Source organism: Crotalus tigris, unplaced genomic scaffold, assembly GCF_016545835.1.
Source record: "Crotalus tigris isolate CLP2741 ecotype Arizona unplaced genomic scaffold, ASM1654583v1 scf7180000023617.9722795, whole genome shotgun sequence".
Taxonomy (NCBI): domain Eukaryota; kingdom Metazoa; phylum Chordata; class Lepidosauria; order Squamata; family Viperidae; genus Crotalus; species Crotalus tigris.
Window position 1 is genome coordinate 7,952,647 of NW_024100081.1, and position 17,092 is coordinate 7,969,738.

The 17,092-nt window shown below is 39.3% G+C and overlaps 1 protein-coding gene across 2 annotated transcripts in view; it reads right to left on the reverse strand.

Moving 5' to 3' along the window:
• Window positions 1-17,092, reverse strand: part of LOC120297316 (vitamin D3 hydroxylase-associated protein-like) — a 31,850-nt gene that overhangs the window by 2,675 nt on the left and 12,083 nt on the right. For both annotated transcript variants that reach the window (XM_039319813.1, XM_039319812.1), the window contains 8 exons: window positions 15,679-15,719; window positions 14,412-14,536; window positions 12,879-13,004; window positions 12,177-12,274; window positions 11,383-11,482; window positions 7,664-7,707; window positions 5,174-5,213; window positions 1,467-1,575 (listed from right to left, as the gene is read on the reverse strand). In XM_039319813.1, the coding sequence (XP_039175747.1) occupies window positions 1,467-1,575; window positions 5,174-5,213; window positions 7,664-7,707; window positions 11,383-11,482; window positions 12,177-12,274; window positions 12,879-13,004; window positions 14,412-14,536; window positions 15,679-15,719 (683 nt within the window). The remainder of the gene's footprint in view (window positions 1-1,466; window positions 1,576-5,173; window positions 5,214-7,663; window positions 7,708-11,382; window positions 11,483-12,176; window positions 12,275-12,878; window positions 13,005-14,411; window positions 14,537-15,678; window positions 15,720-17,092) is intronic.

A 17,092-nucleotide genomic window follows, 5' to 3' on the forward strand; every position in this document is an offset into this window, starting at 1 on the left:
TTATTTCTCAGCAGGATCAGGCCATTGTTTTGTCACTGTAACAAATTAATAGTATAATAGCACAATGCATTCTCCAGCCCACAGATGCTGCCCAATTTTATCCTCCACAAGCAAGGAGGCCAAAGGAGGTGGATACCACCAGCACCATCACAATCTGCTGGCAGTGATGCAGTTGCCCAAGGGGTGGGAGGCTGTGGCTTTTATGAGAAAATCAGCTAATAAAATATGTTGCATATGTGCTCAAGAGTTGCCAGCATCCCTCATACCTTGTCCTGAAAGAGGCGTAACCTTTTCAGAACAATTTTCCTTCTTATCACAGTTGAGGTCCACAACTGCTATATAACTACATGAATATAGTGACAAGCGAGCTGTGCTTCAGGGTAATAGCTTTCTGGTGAGGAAATTGGAACAATTTTCAAGTGTGGGAAAAGGTCTAGTGCTTGCAGAAAAATAGCATCATCTTCTCTTTGGGGATTTTTTTTTTAAATAAAATAAAAAATTGAGGAATAAGAAAATGAGCCTGAAATGTCAGAGCTGCCAGATGCTTGTCTTGCATTATTTTATCATTAGATAAAATAATCTGAAATGACTCTAAGAACAGTTGCAAAATTGTTCAGGGTGGATACTTAGGATTGCGCCAATTGGTAGCCATAAGCTGCTTGGGCCTCAAGGTAAATCTGGTGGAAAACAACTAGCTTAGCCTCCTCTCTGAAGCACAATCCACCTCTTCACCTTGGCAATGACCTGTTTGGACTAGTTAGCACAGCTCCTGACTGATGAGTTCCCTATTGATGCAAGGACACCAAGTGCTTTCCTTTCTAAGGGTAGGTCTTTGTGATATATACATTCTATTTACAGATTTTTTTTGTTGCTTCTGTTTTCAGTGTGAGACCTTCAACCTTCCCTATCCCAGTTCATCCAATGTTTGATGTTCTTTGTTCATGCATCTAGCATTTCATTGATCTGCTGGTGATCCAGTTTCAAAAAGAAAGGACTTGTAGTTACCAGTGAACCCTAACAGAACTCTAAAGGGTATACTCAACCCATATCACTGCAGTTATTTAATTGTGCAGTGTCAGGTCCCCACCCATGAATGTTGAATCTGTTTCACAAATCACTGGTGTTTCTATTTTTCATTTTTAAGATTGTGATGTATCTTCTATGCTTTTTAATTGACTGTACTCCACTCTCCTTATGCTTGTATATGACTATAATAATAAAGATTTGATTTGACTGATTAGTGATTAGTGGCATATGCGGCCTCCTCTGACAGTGCCCTCCTCCCAATCAACTCAGGAGCTGAAGTGATCAAAAGAATGATAACAGAGCTAACAAAAAGAAGGAGCAGTGCGCACAGTAGACCTAGCAGGACTATTTTTTCACACTTCTGGAATCTAACCCTTCTTAGAACGGGCATAAGAACAAAGGTACACAAAGAAAGCTACAGTGGGGTTATGATTTGATACCAAATAGTTTGCCAGCATATCCTAGATTAAAGGCTGGGCCCAAAGCAGGACAAAGCACAACATCCAGCTTCAATTTTTTCCATTCTGCAATGAATTCATCACGGTAAGCCTGGAAAACAAGAAAACACAATGGGTGGAGTGTAAGGGCATAATGCTACTTCATCAACGTGTTCAATTTCAGCTTCCTTTATCCCATATAGGCCCCTATAGCTTCCAGGCACTAGATCAAGACTTCCATGGAAATGCCAGAAAAATGCAGAGTGGGGATGTACCATTGGATATAAGAACCATTCGGTGGATATCATACCCTACTCTGAAGGATGATTTTTCCCAGTAGCTTCATGTAAATATTAAACAATAGGAGCAGCTATCATGACTAGTGCACAAATAAGTAGTTGCTGGGTCAATCTTTTTTCCTTTTCTACAATTGACTGGAACTGTCTACTCAGGAAAAAGAACCACTGCAAGATAATCCTTCTAATTCCAAACTTCACAGGCAGTTCAGAAGGGTTACCATGGTAGATGATCTTGAAATTTGTTGAGATGTTGATTGTCCCTAGGATTACAATCTCACCAGTCATTTCAATGGCCATCTACTAGCACAACCAAGGCAGTTTCCTCCCATGTCCAACAACTAATGGAAAGGAAAACAGATAACCTATTGGCTAGGACATTTTGTAGGTGATTTCCAACAACTGTTCCCGCAAGGGGAGATTGGAGACAGGGCAATAACTGCTAAGGATTCCTGAATCCAAGGAATATATCTTAAGGATGGGACCAAACCAGACCTTCCTTCAAGACTGCAGACAATGTTCTCTCCCATAAAGATAGAGAAGCATTGGCTTCCTGGTAGGATTCTTGCAAGTTAGAGTAGAATGTTAAAAAAAAAACACTGAAGTTTTTAGCTCTCAAAACTAAGGATAAAAATTTGATAAGTGCTAAAGAAAGCTTCGGGCTTAAGCAGCAATTAGAGACTCTAAGTACAGAGAAACTGAAAGCTCCTTGGAACTTTATCTCTTTAATTTCTTTTCCCAACTTTTATCTCTCTCTGCTTTATCCAACTTTATCCTTTCATCAGTTCACTTGTGATAAAATATGTGTTCTTCACATGAAATCAGGCCTTACATTCTAACATCTCAAAAAATTAAATTAAAAATATGTAGTCTCTCAAGACTGTTTGCAAGATCATTTCAAGATTTTAAATGTGAATGCTGATTTAATCAGCAAAATGGCCCTAATTCCAAAAGGCACAAAGGTCATATAATAAATATTACATTTTCTAATCTGAGATAATACTATTAGTAAATTCTGTGAATGTTTAACTTGCATCATTTATCTAATTGTATGTTATCTGACACTCCCAGTATGAGAAGGTATTTCTAAATGCATTTTTAAATGAGCTAGACGTCATACAAAGCCTGGCTCTTAACAAATAAATTCCAGAAGCTCAACTAACCTAAACTTTGTGCAGTTTAATTTTGCAGTAATGTGTCTACTAAAGAAGTCTCCCCCAATCTTCTACTCCTTTCAGAAGTGCATAGCATATCTATTCTCAAGGGTTATGGGAATTGTAGTCCCACCCATCTAAAGTGACCAGATTCAAGAAGTCAGTCAATGTTCCTTAACACTGGAAAAACAGAAAGTTAGGATGGAAGACAAGTGCTGATAGATTATTGTATTAAGAGTAGGTTATGAGTTAATAAATAACAACAGTGGTAATTATATGAATGGTCTGGGCAAACTTTGTATATGCTTTGTATATGCTTAGGAAAAAGTAGAATGAGGAAAGCATGGGACTTTACTGCAAGAAAGCCAGTTATGACTCTGCATGTGCTGGAATGTGCAGCTAAATAAAGAGTTGGGGAAATGTTGGCAATAGCATTGCAGCTTCTCAGGGAGGAGGCAGTGCATTTCAGAGAGGGGCTCAAGACACTGTGCTGTCCTAAACTAGATATGGGAGAAAGGAAAAGGTTTGGTGTAGCCACACCCTACAGGGTATATCTGTTAGGTTAGAAAGTTATAGCTTTAGTCTGGCAAGATTCTGTGTATTGGGTATAAGCAAATATACCTAACACCAAATGGATTTGATTAGATCTTACTGTGTCTTCTTTAGGTTGGGTCTGACACTATGAGATAAATTATCCAGGGAAGATGCCTGTATTACAAGAAGGGATAGTCAGTTGGTTGAGTTAGGATCAGGGATTATTGATATGATTGTAACATATAAATTAAGTTGAATTGGAATGATCCCTAATGAAGAAGTATGAAATAGCTTTCCACCTGCAAAATAATATACTATGTTTAATGAAGTTTTTCTCAGAGTTATCCCAGGATCTTGTCCTTAGAGTTGAGCTAAACCTGATCAGGGAAAGAGGACTCTTAACAGTCACAGGAATATATCCTGATATCTTTGAGTATTCAAATACAAATTTTACCCAATCATCATCATCATCATCATCAATGGAGAAACTGCAATGAATCAGTCAGTACCTGACAAGGAAGAAACAGTGCAGTTCTGGAAGCAGATATGGGATAACCCAAAGAAATACAACAAGGATCCGGCTTAGTTAAAAGAGGTGGATGCAAATAAAACAGAAGTTGAAATGAAAGAACTAGTAATAACAACAAAAATGGTAGAAAAAAGAGCAAGGAAAATCAAAAATTGGTCAGCACCAGGTGAAGATGAACTGCATGGGTTTGGGTTGAAACATCTAACTGTTATACACCCACTCATTGCCAAGCAGTTCAACAATATACTACAAAGAGGAGAAATTGAAAAGTGGCTAACAACTGGGAAAACCTACCTAATAATGAAAAATCCAGCAAAAAGGGCAACACCAGGCAACTACAGGCCAGTTATCTGCTTACCAACAACTTTCAAATTACTAAATGGTATGGTAGCTGATACAGTACAACAGCATCTAGTTGAAAACAATCTCTTTCCACCTGAGCAGAAAGGAAACCACCCCAATAGCAGAGGAACAAAAGATCAACTGCTAATAGACAAAATGATCTTGGAAAACTGCAAGAAAAGGAAGACCAACCTAAATGTGGCATGGGTTAACTACAAAAAGGCATTTGACTCTCTGCCACATGCCTGGATAATCAAGTGTCCTGCCATATGGTACCATTGATATCCCACAGGACACGTGTGGCTACTGCCAATTAAATTGGATCCTGCAATTTCTAGTACATAAGAACAAGTGCAGGACTTTGTGCCTGTATCTTCTCATTTTTTTTGTATATTAGGAATAAAATCCACCTATTCACTAATTCCATTTTCTTTAGCCATGAAGCTGTTGCTTTGCAAACAAGCTCATGAATGATTGGAAAAGAAGTTGAGAAACGTCATATGGTGTTTCTCCATTTCACCATCCAATCCAATTAGGTCATCATTTCTGACCACTTTTTAAAAACCATCTGGAAATAGCAATAGTCTCAATTGCATACTGATGTGCCAGACAAAAACCATTAAGGTATTTGCTTCAGCTATAACTCTAGAATCCATAATATACAGAGGTAACCCTATAGGAAGATTGTGTAATGTAAGGGGCTTCGCTAATTATTCTTTTCAATTCTTTCTGTTCAGAATTGAAAACCCAGGGCTGCATTCATTTAAAAAGAAACAGCACTTTTGTTTGTTCTGGTTGGGAAATAACTGAGAGAATTAGAATCTTTGGCCAATTGACATAAACAAGCTGACTCACCATCCGATCCACATTGTTCTTCCAGAGTTTTTTGACTGACCTAGAATTTGAAGAATTCATGAAAATCAACATTAGTATACTAACAAAGAAAGATCAACAAAATAGTTATGCATAGAATGACAAAACTGTAGAGTTGGATGGGGCCATAAAGATAATCTCATCCAACTCTATGCAATAGAAAAAGACAACCAAATTATCCTGTCCAGCCTATTCATAAAAACACAGACTGCTATTCTTCTTCTATTTCTTATATTTAGGAAGCCTTTTCTTTTATTGAAATGAAACCTAGATAGCTGCAACTTATACCTATCATTTCTGGTCCCAGTCTCCTTGGCAGTGACGATTTTCTCAACAATATCTTTTTGTGTACCTGAGCAGTGAGATCATATATCCCTCAATCTTCTCTTCTTCAAATTAAGTTTCTCCATTGTCCTTTGCATAGAAGATTATGTCTTAAAGTCCCTGCTTTTTTATCACCCGCCTCTGAACCTGTGCACCAACTGTTCAACATGTTGTTGCTCTGTGCTTAAGGAGGCAATCTAGATTCTCACTGGCAGGGATTTTAATGGTTTGCCCCATCCCAATACATCAGTGTTTCCCAAACTTGACAATTTTAAGGCATGTGGACTTCAACTCCCAGAATTCCACAGCCAACGTCCTCATGCCTTAAAATTGTCAAGTTTGGGAAACACTGCCCTAAATCATATCAATAGCAGCTTGCTGCTATAATAATTAAATACAAAATTGACAGACCTATAGGACACTAGCATTTTCCTGGTCTTACAATCACAAGTGGGACTGGAAATTCCATGTGATTGTTAAGTGAGTGATGCTTGATTTTATGACCCTTTTTTCCCCCCACAATGGCCATTAAACAAATCATGCAGTTGTTAAGCAAATTCAGCTTTCCTCATTGACTTTGCTTGTCGGAGGCCCCCTGGGATGGTTATAAGTGACCGTGGGATGCTGGAATCATTGTAAATATCTGCCAGTTAACAAGTGGCCAAATATTGATCGTGTGATCACAAAGACACTGCAACAGTTGTAAGTGTGAGGACCAGTTTTAAATTACTTTTTTCAGTAGTGTCGTAACTTTGAACGGTAGTTAAATTATCGTAAATCGAGGACTGCCTACAGATCGTTCTGAACAGCTATGAGAAGAAGGAGCATGATACTCTATTGCTGGCTAAAAAGAACACTAACTGAGTGACAGTTCTGTTATGTGCAAAATGTAAATATGTCCATTTCAGCAGTGTCTTGAAGTCTGAATAAATCTGAAGAAAATCAGGACAGCACAAGACCATTTTAACTGATTTTGGAATTGCTAGGAAGGATTGATTGTCTGAAGGTCACAGTCCCAACCCATTTGAAAGGCATCAGGAGGCAGGAAGTTATTATAAAACCTCAAGTAATAATAGAAGGTATTTATTCATGATGCAGTCAGGATTTAACTGCATTCCACATCTTTGTTTGCTTCTCCATAATAAATATACAAATGACGTTGAAATTCCTTTAGGCCACTGAAACAAGTACCTGAACCTAGTCTTTCCACAGCATGTCAGTTACCATCTGTAAATCCAAACACAGTGATTGTTCCAAATTATTTAAATTAAAATATTTTCCTATGTCCAACTTCTGTGAAATGCAGTACGGTGGCTGATGTACTGCTGTCCTCTACTGGAGAGAATGTAGCATGACTATTTTTCAAGGTTTAAATACGGTAGTTGTATATAAAATAAACAAAAGACAACTTCTTAGAGCAAAGCATACTGTCCCATTATGCTTTTCCTGCCCTATGCATGTCCCAGCTATAAACCAGTTTAAGCAAATCTTAACTGAACTGATGCTTTGGCAGCAGTTTGGGAAATACTGAGTACATACAACCTGTTGCTTGTATATACACTGAGAGCTTATACACCGGAGACAAATTCCTTGTGTGTCCAATCACACTTGGCCAAAGTATTCTATTCTATTCTATTCTATTCTATTCTATTCCATTCCATTCCATTCCATTCCAGATCTAAAGTAACCACTTGTGGCCACTGGGCAATTCTCCCACTACCATTCTTTCTCAAGTTTACATTTCCAGAAGGCAATACTTTCTTTTCTCTGGGAGGGTCTTAGTGGACATACATATTCACACATACACATGCATATAAAAATACAGTTATATGAAATATAATATAGCTAAATGAAAAGGTATAAACTATACACATATGCAAGGACAACAACCAGCTTTAAAGACAAAAGTTTCCTTTCTTATATTACTTTTACTTTTCCTGAATAACTTCTGCTACAAATACTGTTATAAAAGGACTTTCCTATTAGCATAACAGTACACTACTGCAAAGGTTGGTATTGCATCCTGGAGAAACCTAAGTGTGTGGTTGTTAAGAGGTGATACTGATTGATGGCACACGGTAAATCCAAAGGCTGATATTGCAAGAACAACACCCATTCAAGGAAGGCAACGCCATAATATTCTCTTACCCCACACCAAGGAGGGCATGCAGATGTCGGGAGATTCGTGGGAACTAAAATAAAAACACTGGATTAGAAAACCACATATAGCAACAGGTTATATTACACAGTATTACACAAACCTACTGGCATTTGAAGTTTGCTGTTTAGCAATTATTTGGCTCCTTCTCTTTATTGTGTATCTTCCTGATTTATTTTCTGGTTGCTGGCTTGGAGAGAAGATACCAAACTACCTTTCCCTCAAAGGCCAAAAGCTATTGGTATTAGAATCAGTGTTTCTCAGCTTTGGCAATTTGAAGATATATGGACTTCAATTCCCAGAATTCTCTAGCCAACAAGCCGGCTAGAGAATTCTGGGAGCTGAAGTCCACACATCTTCAAGCTGCCAAGGTTGAGAAACACTGCCTTAAATCTTCCATCCATAAACGTATTCCATTATTCCCATGGAATCCATTAGCACTCCTTCTAACTGTCTAGAAGGTGGAAGCAAAATAAGGTTACAAGCAGATTGTCTGTTCCTGCTCTGACTCACTGCCATGTTCATATTTCATGTGAAGAAAAAAGAGGGACAGCTAATGATACAGAGGGACATTGGCAAGACACCACATCATTTAGCCCAAAGGAAGAGCTAGGGAGGAAACCGCAGGGAATTAGCATGCAAGATAAGAGAGAAGTTTCTGCCAATGGATGGCCATCAGTTAATAATAATAATAATAAAGTTGGAAGGGACCTTGGAGGTCATCGAGTCCAACCCCCTGCTCAGGCAGGAAACCCTACACCATTTCAGAAAGATGGCTGTTCAGTCTCTTCTTAAAAACTTCCAGTGTTGGAGCATTCACTGCTTCTGGTTAATTGTTCTAACTGTCAGGAAGTTTCTCCTTAGTTCTAGGTTGCTTCTCTCCTTGATTAGTTTCCATCCATTGCTTCTTGTCCTGCCCTCAGGAGCTTTGGAGAATAGCTTGACTCTCTCTTTTTTGTGGCAGCCCCTGAGATATTGGAACACTGCTATCATGTCCCCCCTCGTCTTTCTCTTCGTTAAACTAGACATACCCAATTCCAGCAACCATTCCTCATATGTTTTAGCCATTGGCTGGCAAAACACTCCACGATGTTGTAGAAATTACCATTTGATTTGCCAATATCTTGTGAAAGTAGGCAGTCGCTTAAAACAGCTGGGCTTAACCCAAGCAAAAAGTGATATACTTTCAAGAAGAAGAGGTAGTTCTCAACCTGTGACCACAGTTTGGAACCAGAATTTCTGTTGCTAAGCAAGCTGGTTGTTAAGTGAGTTGTGCCTGACTTTATGACCTTTTTTGGCACAGTTGTTAAGTGAATCACTGCAGTGAAATGAACCACTGCAATTATTAAGTGAATCTTGCTTTCCCCATTGACTTTGTAGGAATCTGGCTGGGAAGGTAGCAAAGGGTGATAGCAATAGCAATAACACTTAAACTTATATACCACTTTGCGTAGTGCTTTACAACCCTCTTGAAGTGGTTTACAGAGTCAGCATATTGCCCCCCCCCCAACAATCTGGGTCCTCATTTTACCAGCCTTGGAAGAATGGAAGGCTGAGTCAACCTTGAGCCACTGAGAATCAAACTGCCAATCTGCAGGCAGCCAGCAGTCAGCAGCAATAGCCGGCAGTACTGCATTCTAACCACTGCGCCACCAAGGGGATCACATGACTCCGGGATGCTGCAGCTGTCATGAATACATGCCAGTTGCCAAATGCCTGAATTGTGATAGTGTGGTGGTAGGAATGCTGCGGCAGCGTAGGTGCAAGGACCAGTCGTAAATCACTTTTTTCAAGGCTGTTGTAACTTGGAATGGTCGCTAAACAAATGGTTTTAAGCTGAGGACTGCCTGTACATTCCCCCAGTAAAATCGGTGTGTTTTAAAAAAGCATTAATTATAGTGTGTGCTATAAAAAGTATTAATTTTAGTGCATGCCTGTCTTTTTCACCGATAGTTGAAGAGTTTTCTTATAGGGGAATGTCAGGCTGGAAGTAATTTGTTCTATAACTGAGGGATTGAATAGAAGATGAGTTAGAAGTGCAGATTTTTTTTTTTGCAGAAAATGATTTAAGATTTGTAGGCATCCTATTTTCTCTGAGCTTCACTTTGCTTTCGACCCCATCGTTTCATAGGGAATTGAATCATCAAAAAGAAACATATGAAAACCTGAGAGTGGCTGTATCAGGATCATTATTCTTAGATTACGATTTTCACCTTGGTTATTCCACTTTATAAAGAAGAGAGCTAGATCCTGATTTCTGTTAACAAGATTGACTGAGACGACCGAGCTCAAAATGGAAGTCATTTTGAGATAGTCTATGAAGGAGACAATCCAATATACATGTTTCGATTGCAATTCAGCTTTGACTTCAAAAAGAAAAGAAACATGATTTTCTCTAAAGATCCAGCATCATTTCCCTGATTTAAATACAACAATAGCAAATCGATGGAAATGAGGAGAAAAATGCTTGTAAAAGCAATACAAGCAAAAGAAGCAATCACATTTTCAGTTGCATATCAAGGGCTCTGTTTCCAAGGACTTGAGCAGCCTTGCAGAATTATTCCTGGCAACAAAAAAACATTTAAACCTTAGCTAGTTTTGAAACAGTGACCAAAATATTAAAACAGTGCCTTTTTTCGCATCAGGTCATAAAGAGCATCATTTAGCATTCTCATTTTCCCAAACTTTTCCTACAGAAGAATCAATTTATTTTACTCATGAATAAGCACCACGATGTGCTGTCATTACAATTCCAATCAACATGAGGTCTAATCCCAACCCAACAAGAAGTTGGAAAAGGCTGGTATATATAATAGGTTTCATCTATAGTCCTTTGGCTTGTCAGATATATCCAGTAGTGGGATTCAAATATGTGAACAACCCGTTCTCTGTGTGGATGCCGCTTTCAGAAGTCCATTCTGGGCCTGGGCAACAAAAAATTAGCTACTGGTTCTGCCAAAGTGGTGTGAACCGGTTGAATCCCACCACTGGATATATCACTCCTTCTACATTTGTCAATATTTTTGATTGAAATTCAGGAATGATCTCATTCTAGCAGAGAAGATACCAATGAATAAACCATTGGCTGCTTTATGGGCTTATCACATTTAGCCTAATTGAGAGAACCTAAGCTTTACTTTCCCCCAATCTTAATAGAAGTCTCTGGGAGTTGAAATCAATGCATCCAAAGGACATGAATTTGGGAAAAGCCATTTCGGTTGCATTCACTTCAGGCTACTATTTCTTGTTTGCATCCTTCTAATAGCCTTTGACATTTCCCTTGATCTTACAGGCTAAGCATCACAGTAAGTGATCTATCAACACCAGGAGTTTCAGAATTGCATTTCCAGGGATTAGTCTACAAATTTGGATAATGAGGAATGATATCCATTTTTTACTGATCTACTTCAGTAGAACCTGAGTGGTGTTGCTATAGGGTTTAACTTTAATTTAAATTGGATGATGGTGACCCAGTGCAATGGAAAAAAAAATGATGTGTAACCCAGGAGTTTTTAGACACAGAAAAATCCCAGTGACAAGTTAACTTGGTTTCCCACTCATATGGAAGGACCAGAAAGAATCCTACAAATTCTTACTAGGCTATTGTACATGCCACCTCCATCATTTTTGTTTATGGATAAAATGAGACTCATTCTGAAAATTAGTATGGTGTATTTGTGCAAATAAAAAAAAAAAAGTGAGAACTCACCACAGGCATTAAAAGGAAAGCTAAGAGTCTCTTCAGCAGGTCTGGCATTCTGTAACAACGAATCTGGTTTGTCCAAGTGGAATCCACAAATTCACCATCACTGAAATAGTAGAAAGGGAAAGAAAGCAGATTATTATACAGAGTATAAGGAGGTAACAGACCCTTCTTTTGGAACAAGGACACAAATTGGATGATGGGAAGTTGAGAGGGAAAGAACTATTCATCTATGAGTTCAGGATCCCTCACAGGTAGATTTTTGCACTCATGTCAGAAGCACTGAGGTGCTTCCAGGTTGGTGACATCACTGCTGCCCAGGAGATGCCCAGTTGGGGGCTCTTTTCATGTCCTTAGCAGGAGCTGGAGCAAAGGATGAGAGCTCACCCCACCCTGCCCCATAGCAGCACTCAGGTCTCGAACATAGGCTTGCTAACATGGATTTGCTCCAACCCAGCATCCTAACCATGAGAGCTACCATGCTCTTCTCCCTTTTATCTCACAGATATATATAATCCTAGTTTAGGATAATATCTGTTGAATAACCTTTGCTGCCACCTGTCACATGATTCCATGAAAAGCCAAATAGGAAAAGGGGAGAAACAAAAGACTCAGACATTTTTTTCCCAGCAATCAGGCTACCAAATATTCATAGTATTGGAAATCATAAGCTTTAGCCTGCTCCTTGCTGGCAGGATTTATAGACTTATATAACATTTGATTTATAGAAAGGAAACAATAATAATAAAAAAAAAATCAGACTGGCTCTTTCTATGAAATTTTAGCATTTAATCACTCACAATTTTTCCAATAATGTGGAACTTCCATCAGCATAGAGGCCTTTGGTAAAGAGTTCATCCACCAAAAAATCAATGCGAGGTGGAGTGAATGGTATCAGCTGAGAGAGGAAAGAAAAACAAACTCCATATTTAATGGTACACAATAAACATATATAAAGAGTTTACTCTGCTTTTAAAAGTTGAGCAGATTGAACCTGTTTATGGCTTGCAATTACTTCTTCCCCTAAATCTACTAAAAGCCATGTGTTCATCCATTGAATGAATGAAGCCAATTATATATAGGAATACAGCCCAGATGCACCGCCCAAGAGTCACATCTTAAGACTGCCAGATCTGAGCTGCAAAAAGGTGATGGTGAAAAGGGGAGCAAAAAAAAAGCAACAGTTCTCTTTATCTCTCCACTGGCATTTAATAGTCATTTGGATTTTTGCAGCCCAAATATAGTGAGCCTCCAAAAGGCGCAACTGTAATTTTTAATGTGACTGAAGAGGAAAATGATTGAATATATGGAGAACCATCATATTAGTCATGTTTGCTTCTCAGTGAATCTAAATACAAATGAAATGAAACTTATTCAAAGGAGACACTTGCCTTCTATCAGCTACTTTTGAAATACTGCTGGCAGCATGCCATTCAAATGCCAAGGCTCTTGCTGTCACTGTCCCCACCCAAAAAGATCTTTAATCCTAGTGTAAAGCTTACAGTATGGCCTGCCTCCTGTAGCAGTTTTTTTGTTTCCTGCACAGCTCTTCTCATGCTGGGAGATGGCTGGAAATAACCATCTCCATCGTAGAATCCAATCCTCAGGGGGCTGGTATGAGAGTAAATCTGAAAAGAGACAAATCTTCATTTATTCCAGTCACTAGGAAAAGAGAGCTAGACATGTTTTTAAAGGTCTAATACTGTTCCGAATCTAGGTATATAAGGAGCCTGCCTAAGATCTAATAAGCATTCAGAAAGTGCCAATCAGATATTATAGGCAGTCCTTGGATTACAATGGAATTGGAACAGGAATGTCCATTGCTATGGAGGTCATAAAGTGTGACATCATGTGGCTACATAGCTTAGTGACAGCAATTCCAGCAATCCTTATTGCCATCATTAAGCAAGGATCGCGTGGATCATTCAGTGAGGACTTCATGCAAGTTTGACATGGAAATAGGTGAGAATCCAGAATACTTGCTTATGCAGATGAAACTGCATCCCTGGCCAGTAGCCCAGCAGAGCTATAGATGGACAGATTGGTGCTACGGAGTATGAGTGGGTGGACACTATGGAGTGCAAGATCCAACGCTGCCCAGGGCCTCCTCAGGAAAAAAAAGCATCAGAAGCAGCAGTGACTTGAAGCCTCCTGCAGGCTTCCCCATTGACTTTGCTTGTGGGAAGCCAGCAGGAAACGCTGCAAATTGTGATCATGTGACCATGGGATGCTGTAACCATCGTAATTATGAGCTGGTTGCCAAGTGCCTGAATCTTTATCACATGACTGTAGAGATACTATGATGGCTGCAATTTCAACAACTGGTCATAACTTCAAATGGTTGGTGAGGACTACCTATACATAGGCAGAGGCCGACATAGAAGTAAATTACATGGTGTCTCCATGGAAAGGATGGGACCAGCTACCCCTGCAGCAGCCTGAAGTGACCAATAGGACTTAGCCAGATCCCATTCCCTGATCATAATATTGATGAAGCAACCACAAGCACTGATGAAGCACTATGTGATAGTGTTCATGGCAAACGTTGTGGGCATCAGAGAGTAAATATATTTTAAATTTGGAAAACTACAGACAACCCTGATCTGTCTTAGCTGTAGATTGGGAGAAAGACAAAGGCACAAAGAGAGCACATCATGTAATAGCTACCAGGAAATACTTGTGTTGTGATTAGCGGGATGTGAGGGGGAATCCTTAGCATCCTTGCTACTTCTACAAATAACTGATATCAAAGTTAATTAAAAATGTACAGGAGAAGAAGTTGTTAGTATGAGCTCCTGTATACTTCCATGGGGAGGGTATTCTATAAGTGGATCTTCACAACCAAATAGCTGAAGTTCTCCTGGTGGAAACACTTAGAGACCTCCAAAAATGATATGCAGGTACATATAAGAAAGATCCTTGAAAAATTCTGGCCAATACTAAGAATTATAATCACACACACACACACACACAAACACACACACACACACACACACACACACAGTCTGATTTATCCCTATATCCAATTTGATTACCTTGTCATTAAAGGAAAGTGGAGGCACAGTTGGATCCAGAGAAAACATCTCATCACACAGGAGGGCTTTCATGCACAACACCAGGCTATCCACGTCTCTTGCCATTGGGCCTGTCACAGAGATGACTGGAACAAAGAGAGAAAGGTCTCTGGTCTTGTTAAAGGAAGACAGGACATGGTTTTGCAGTAAAGTAAAGCTAAACAGGTCCCCTGAGAATTTGCTTTCTAATAGTTAGAGGATTTTGAACTTACACAATAGAACTTACACAAATTACTCAGGTGGCTTGATTTATCTAGCAGTTTTTGACAAGGAAAAACTGTATTTTTACTCCTTTAGTTTCCTTGTGGTGTCATCCCATCCAACTATACTTTAAAATTCTTAGTTACTATGTCATTCTGAAATAATATCTATAAATGTAAATGAACCCAATATCTCATTGTGCAACAATAAACCCCAAAACTGTAGAGAAACAAAAAGACAAAAGACATCTCAGTGTGACTGAGCAGTGATGGGATAGGGGTCTCAAACATACCAAAGGCCACTGGATGAGGATTATGATATAGCAGTGGTGGCAAACCTATGACACGGGTGCCAGAGGTGGCACTCGGAGCCCTCTCTGTGGGCACACATACCATTACTCCAGCCTTGCCTCTCCCCATGATCCCCTCCTCTCCAGCAGCTCCCCTGAAGGAGAGTCGCCCCTGAGCATGGCCCACATGGAGCAGCGCAGCCAAGGACATGGCAGCCAGACAGCGTAGACAAGCCTCTGCTCTCATACCCCATCATGCAGTTGATGCTGCAGGGCATGGGCAGAGGGTGTGGTCACCATAGTGCTGCAGGGCTGTCTGGACGATCTGCGGTCGGCCCTGGAGGCAGTGAGTGGTCCTGTGGGCAGGCAGGGCGAGGGATGGGGGGCAGGGTGGGGGTGGGGCAGGGGGGTGGAGTGGGACCGGGGCCAGTTTTGGGGCACTCGGTCTCTAAAAGGTTCGCCATCACCGTGATATAGTAATGTCATCTGATGTCTCCCTTTCCCCCCTACTAAATCCTTTTCAAATATATTTGTTCACCATGAAACAAATCAGAAATAGTAAAGAAGGCTCTTCAAGAAAGGACATGAAAGATTTTAGAGGAGAAGGAAGGAGAAAGCTTGGAGTGCAATTTTGGATGGTTGATTGATTAGCAAAAGACCTACATATCTATCAGGGAGCTTTGCCTTTTTCTCCATGAGCTGAATAACAAATTCTTAATCAACCATAGATTTGCTCACCTGAATTCATTCCAGCTACAGGAGTGGTAACACCTTTGACACTGCACAACAACAAAGGAGAAAAGCAAATTAATGACAGGTAAAACCAAAGGAAAAGGAACCATGAAATGCAGGTGATATTGTTACAGGATACTAATGATACCTGCAACTATTAGAAAGACACTGAGAATATTTTCAGGATTATTCTTTTCCCTGAAAAAATAATCAGATTATAGGCACCTTTCATTGTCCCTACAACATTGTACTTTGGCTGTGTAAAGCTGTCCCAGAGTACGCTATTTAGTATCTATATTTATTAAAACACATCTTGATTGTTTAATTATGATGCTTGAATATACTGTGAATTCAAACAACTTGACTTTCTTTCATTGAATTTGGACTAGAACTAACAGCACTACCCAAAGAGATTTAAGCTTTAAGAGAAAATGGAGAGAAAGAAAGAACAAGGACCATTTGTGATACAAGGTTTAAACTTTATTTTGAGCCAGGGCTCAAAAGAGTTTACATTCAAATTTTGGCTTCAGAATTCTTTCTTGTAGGAAAACTGCATTTAAATTAATAATGCATTGTAATCAATAAGGGTCACTGATTAGAATACTTTCTTTTAAGGAGATTTCCTGGGAGCCATCAGTATCCATAATAGAGCTAATGTATCCTGGGCCATTTTTTCTATCCCTACCATCAAAAACCTGCAAAAAAAAAAGGTTTAAAATGCCCACTTGGTGATCCATGACTCAAGAACTAAGGAACAGAGAATGAAGAAGTAAAAGAGGTAGTGACATCATTAAGTAGGAGACAGTTTCTTCTTTTCCTGTGGGTTAAGTGCCTACTATGCAAAACAGCCAAAGAAATGCTCTCTTTCTTCCCAGTAAGAAAATACCATGTCTTGCATTTAAAAAAAATAGGGAAATCTCACACTTCAGCTATCCCCAATTGAGGCCATTCCAGATATGTGGACTTTCAGAATTTCCAGTCAATCTGATCATTCCTGGAGATTCTAAAAGTTGCCCTCCATACCATCTGGATGCTATACACATACCCATCTGGAAAATGGGGGAGAAAAAAAATCTTGACAACAAGAGTTTGAATGAAATAAAATGTTTTGAGTGAGGGAACAGAGTTAAATATCAAGACTAACTAGCAAGAATGAATGGCGAAATATACCATTGTACATATGCTCTTCTAAATTTGTACGATGTGGTTACTTTTGCTTTTTCATACACAAATATAAATCTGGTTCTTTGGCATAGCTATTTTGGGGGAGTTGGGAGATGTAAAACTGCAATATTGTTTAATATCTATACCTTAATCTCAACTCCGATTTTATAAACTTCCTAACCTAACTATTCAACTTAGCAGTTGTGAATATCTCTTGAGGTTGAATCAATTCTGGTGATTTCTTGCTCCAGGGGAA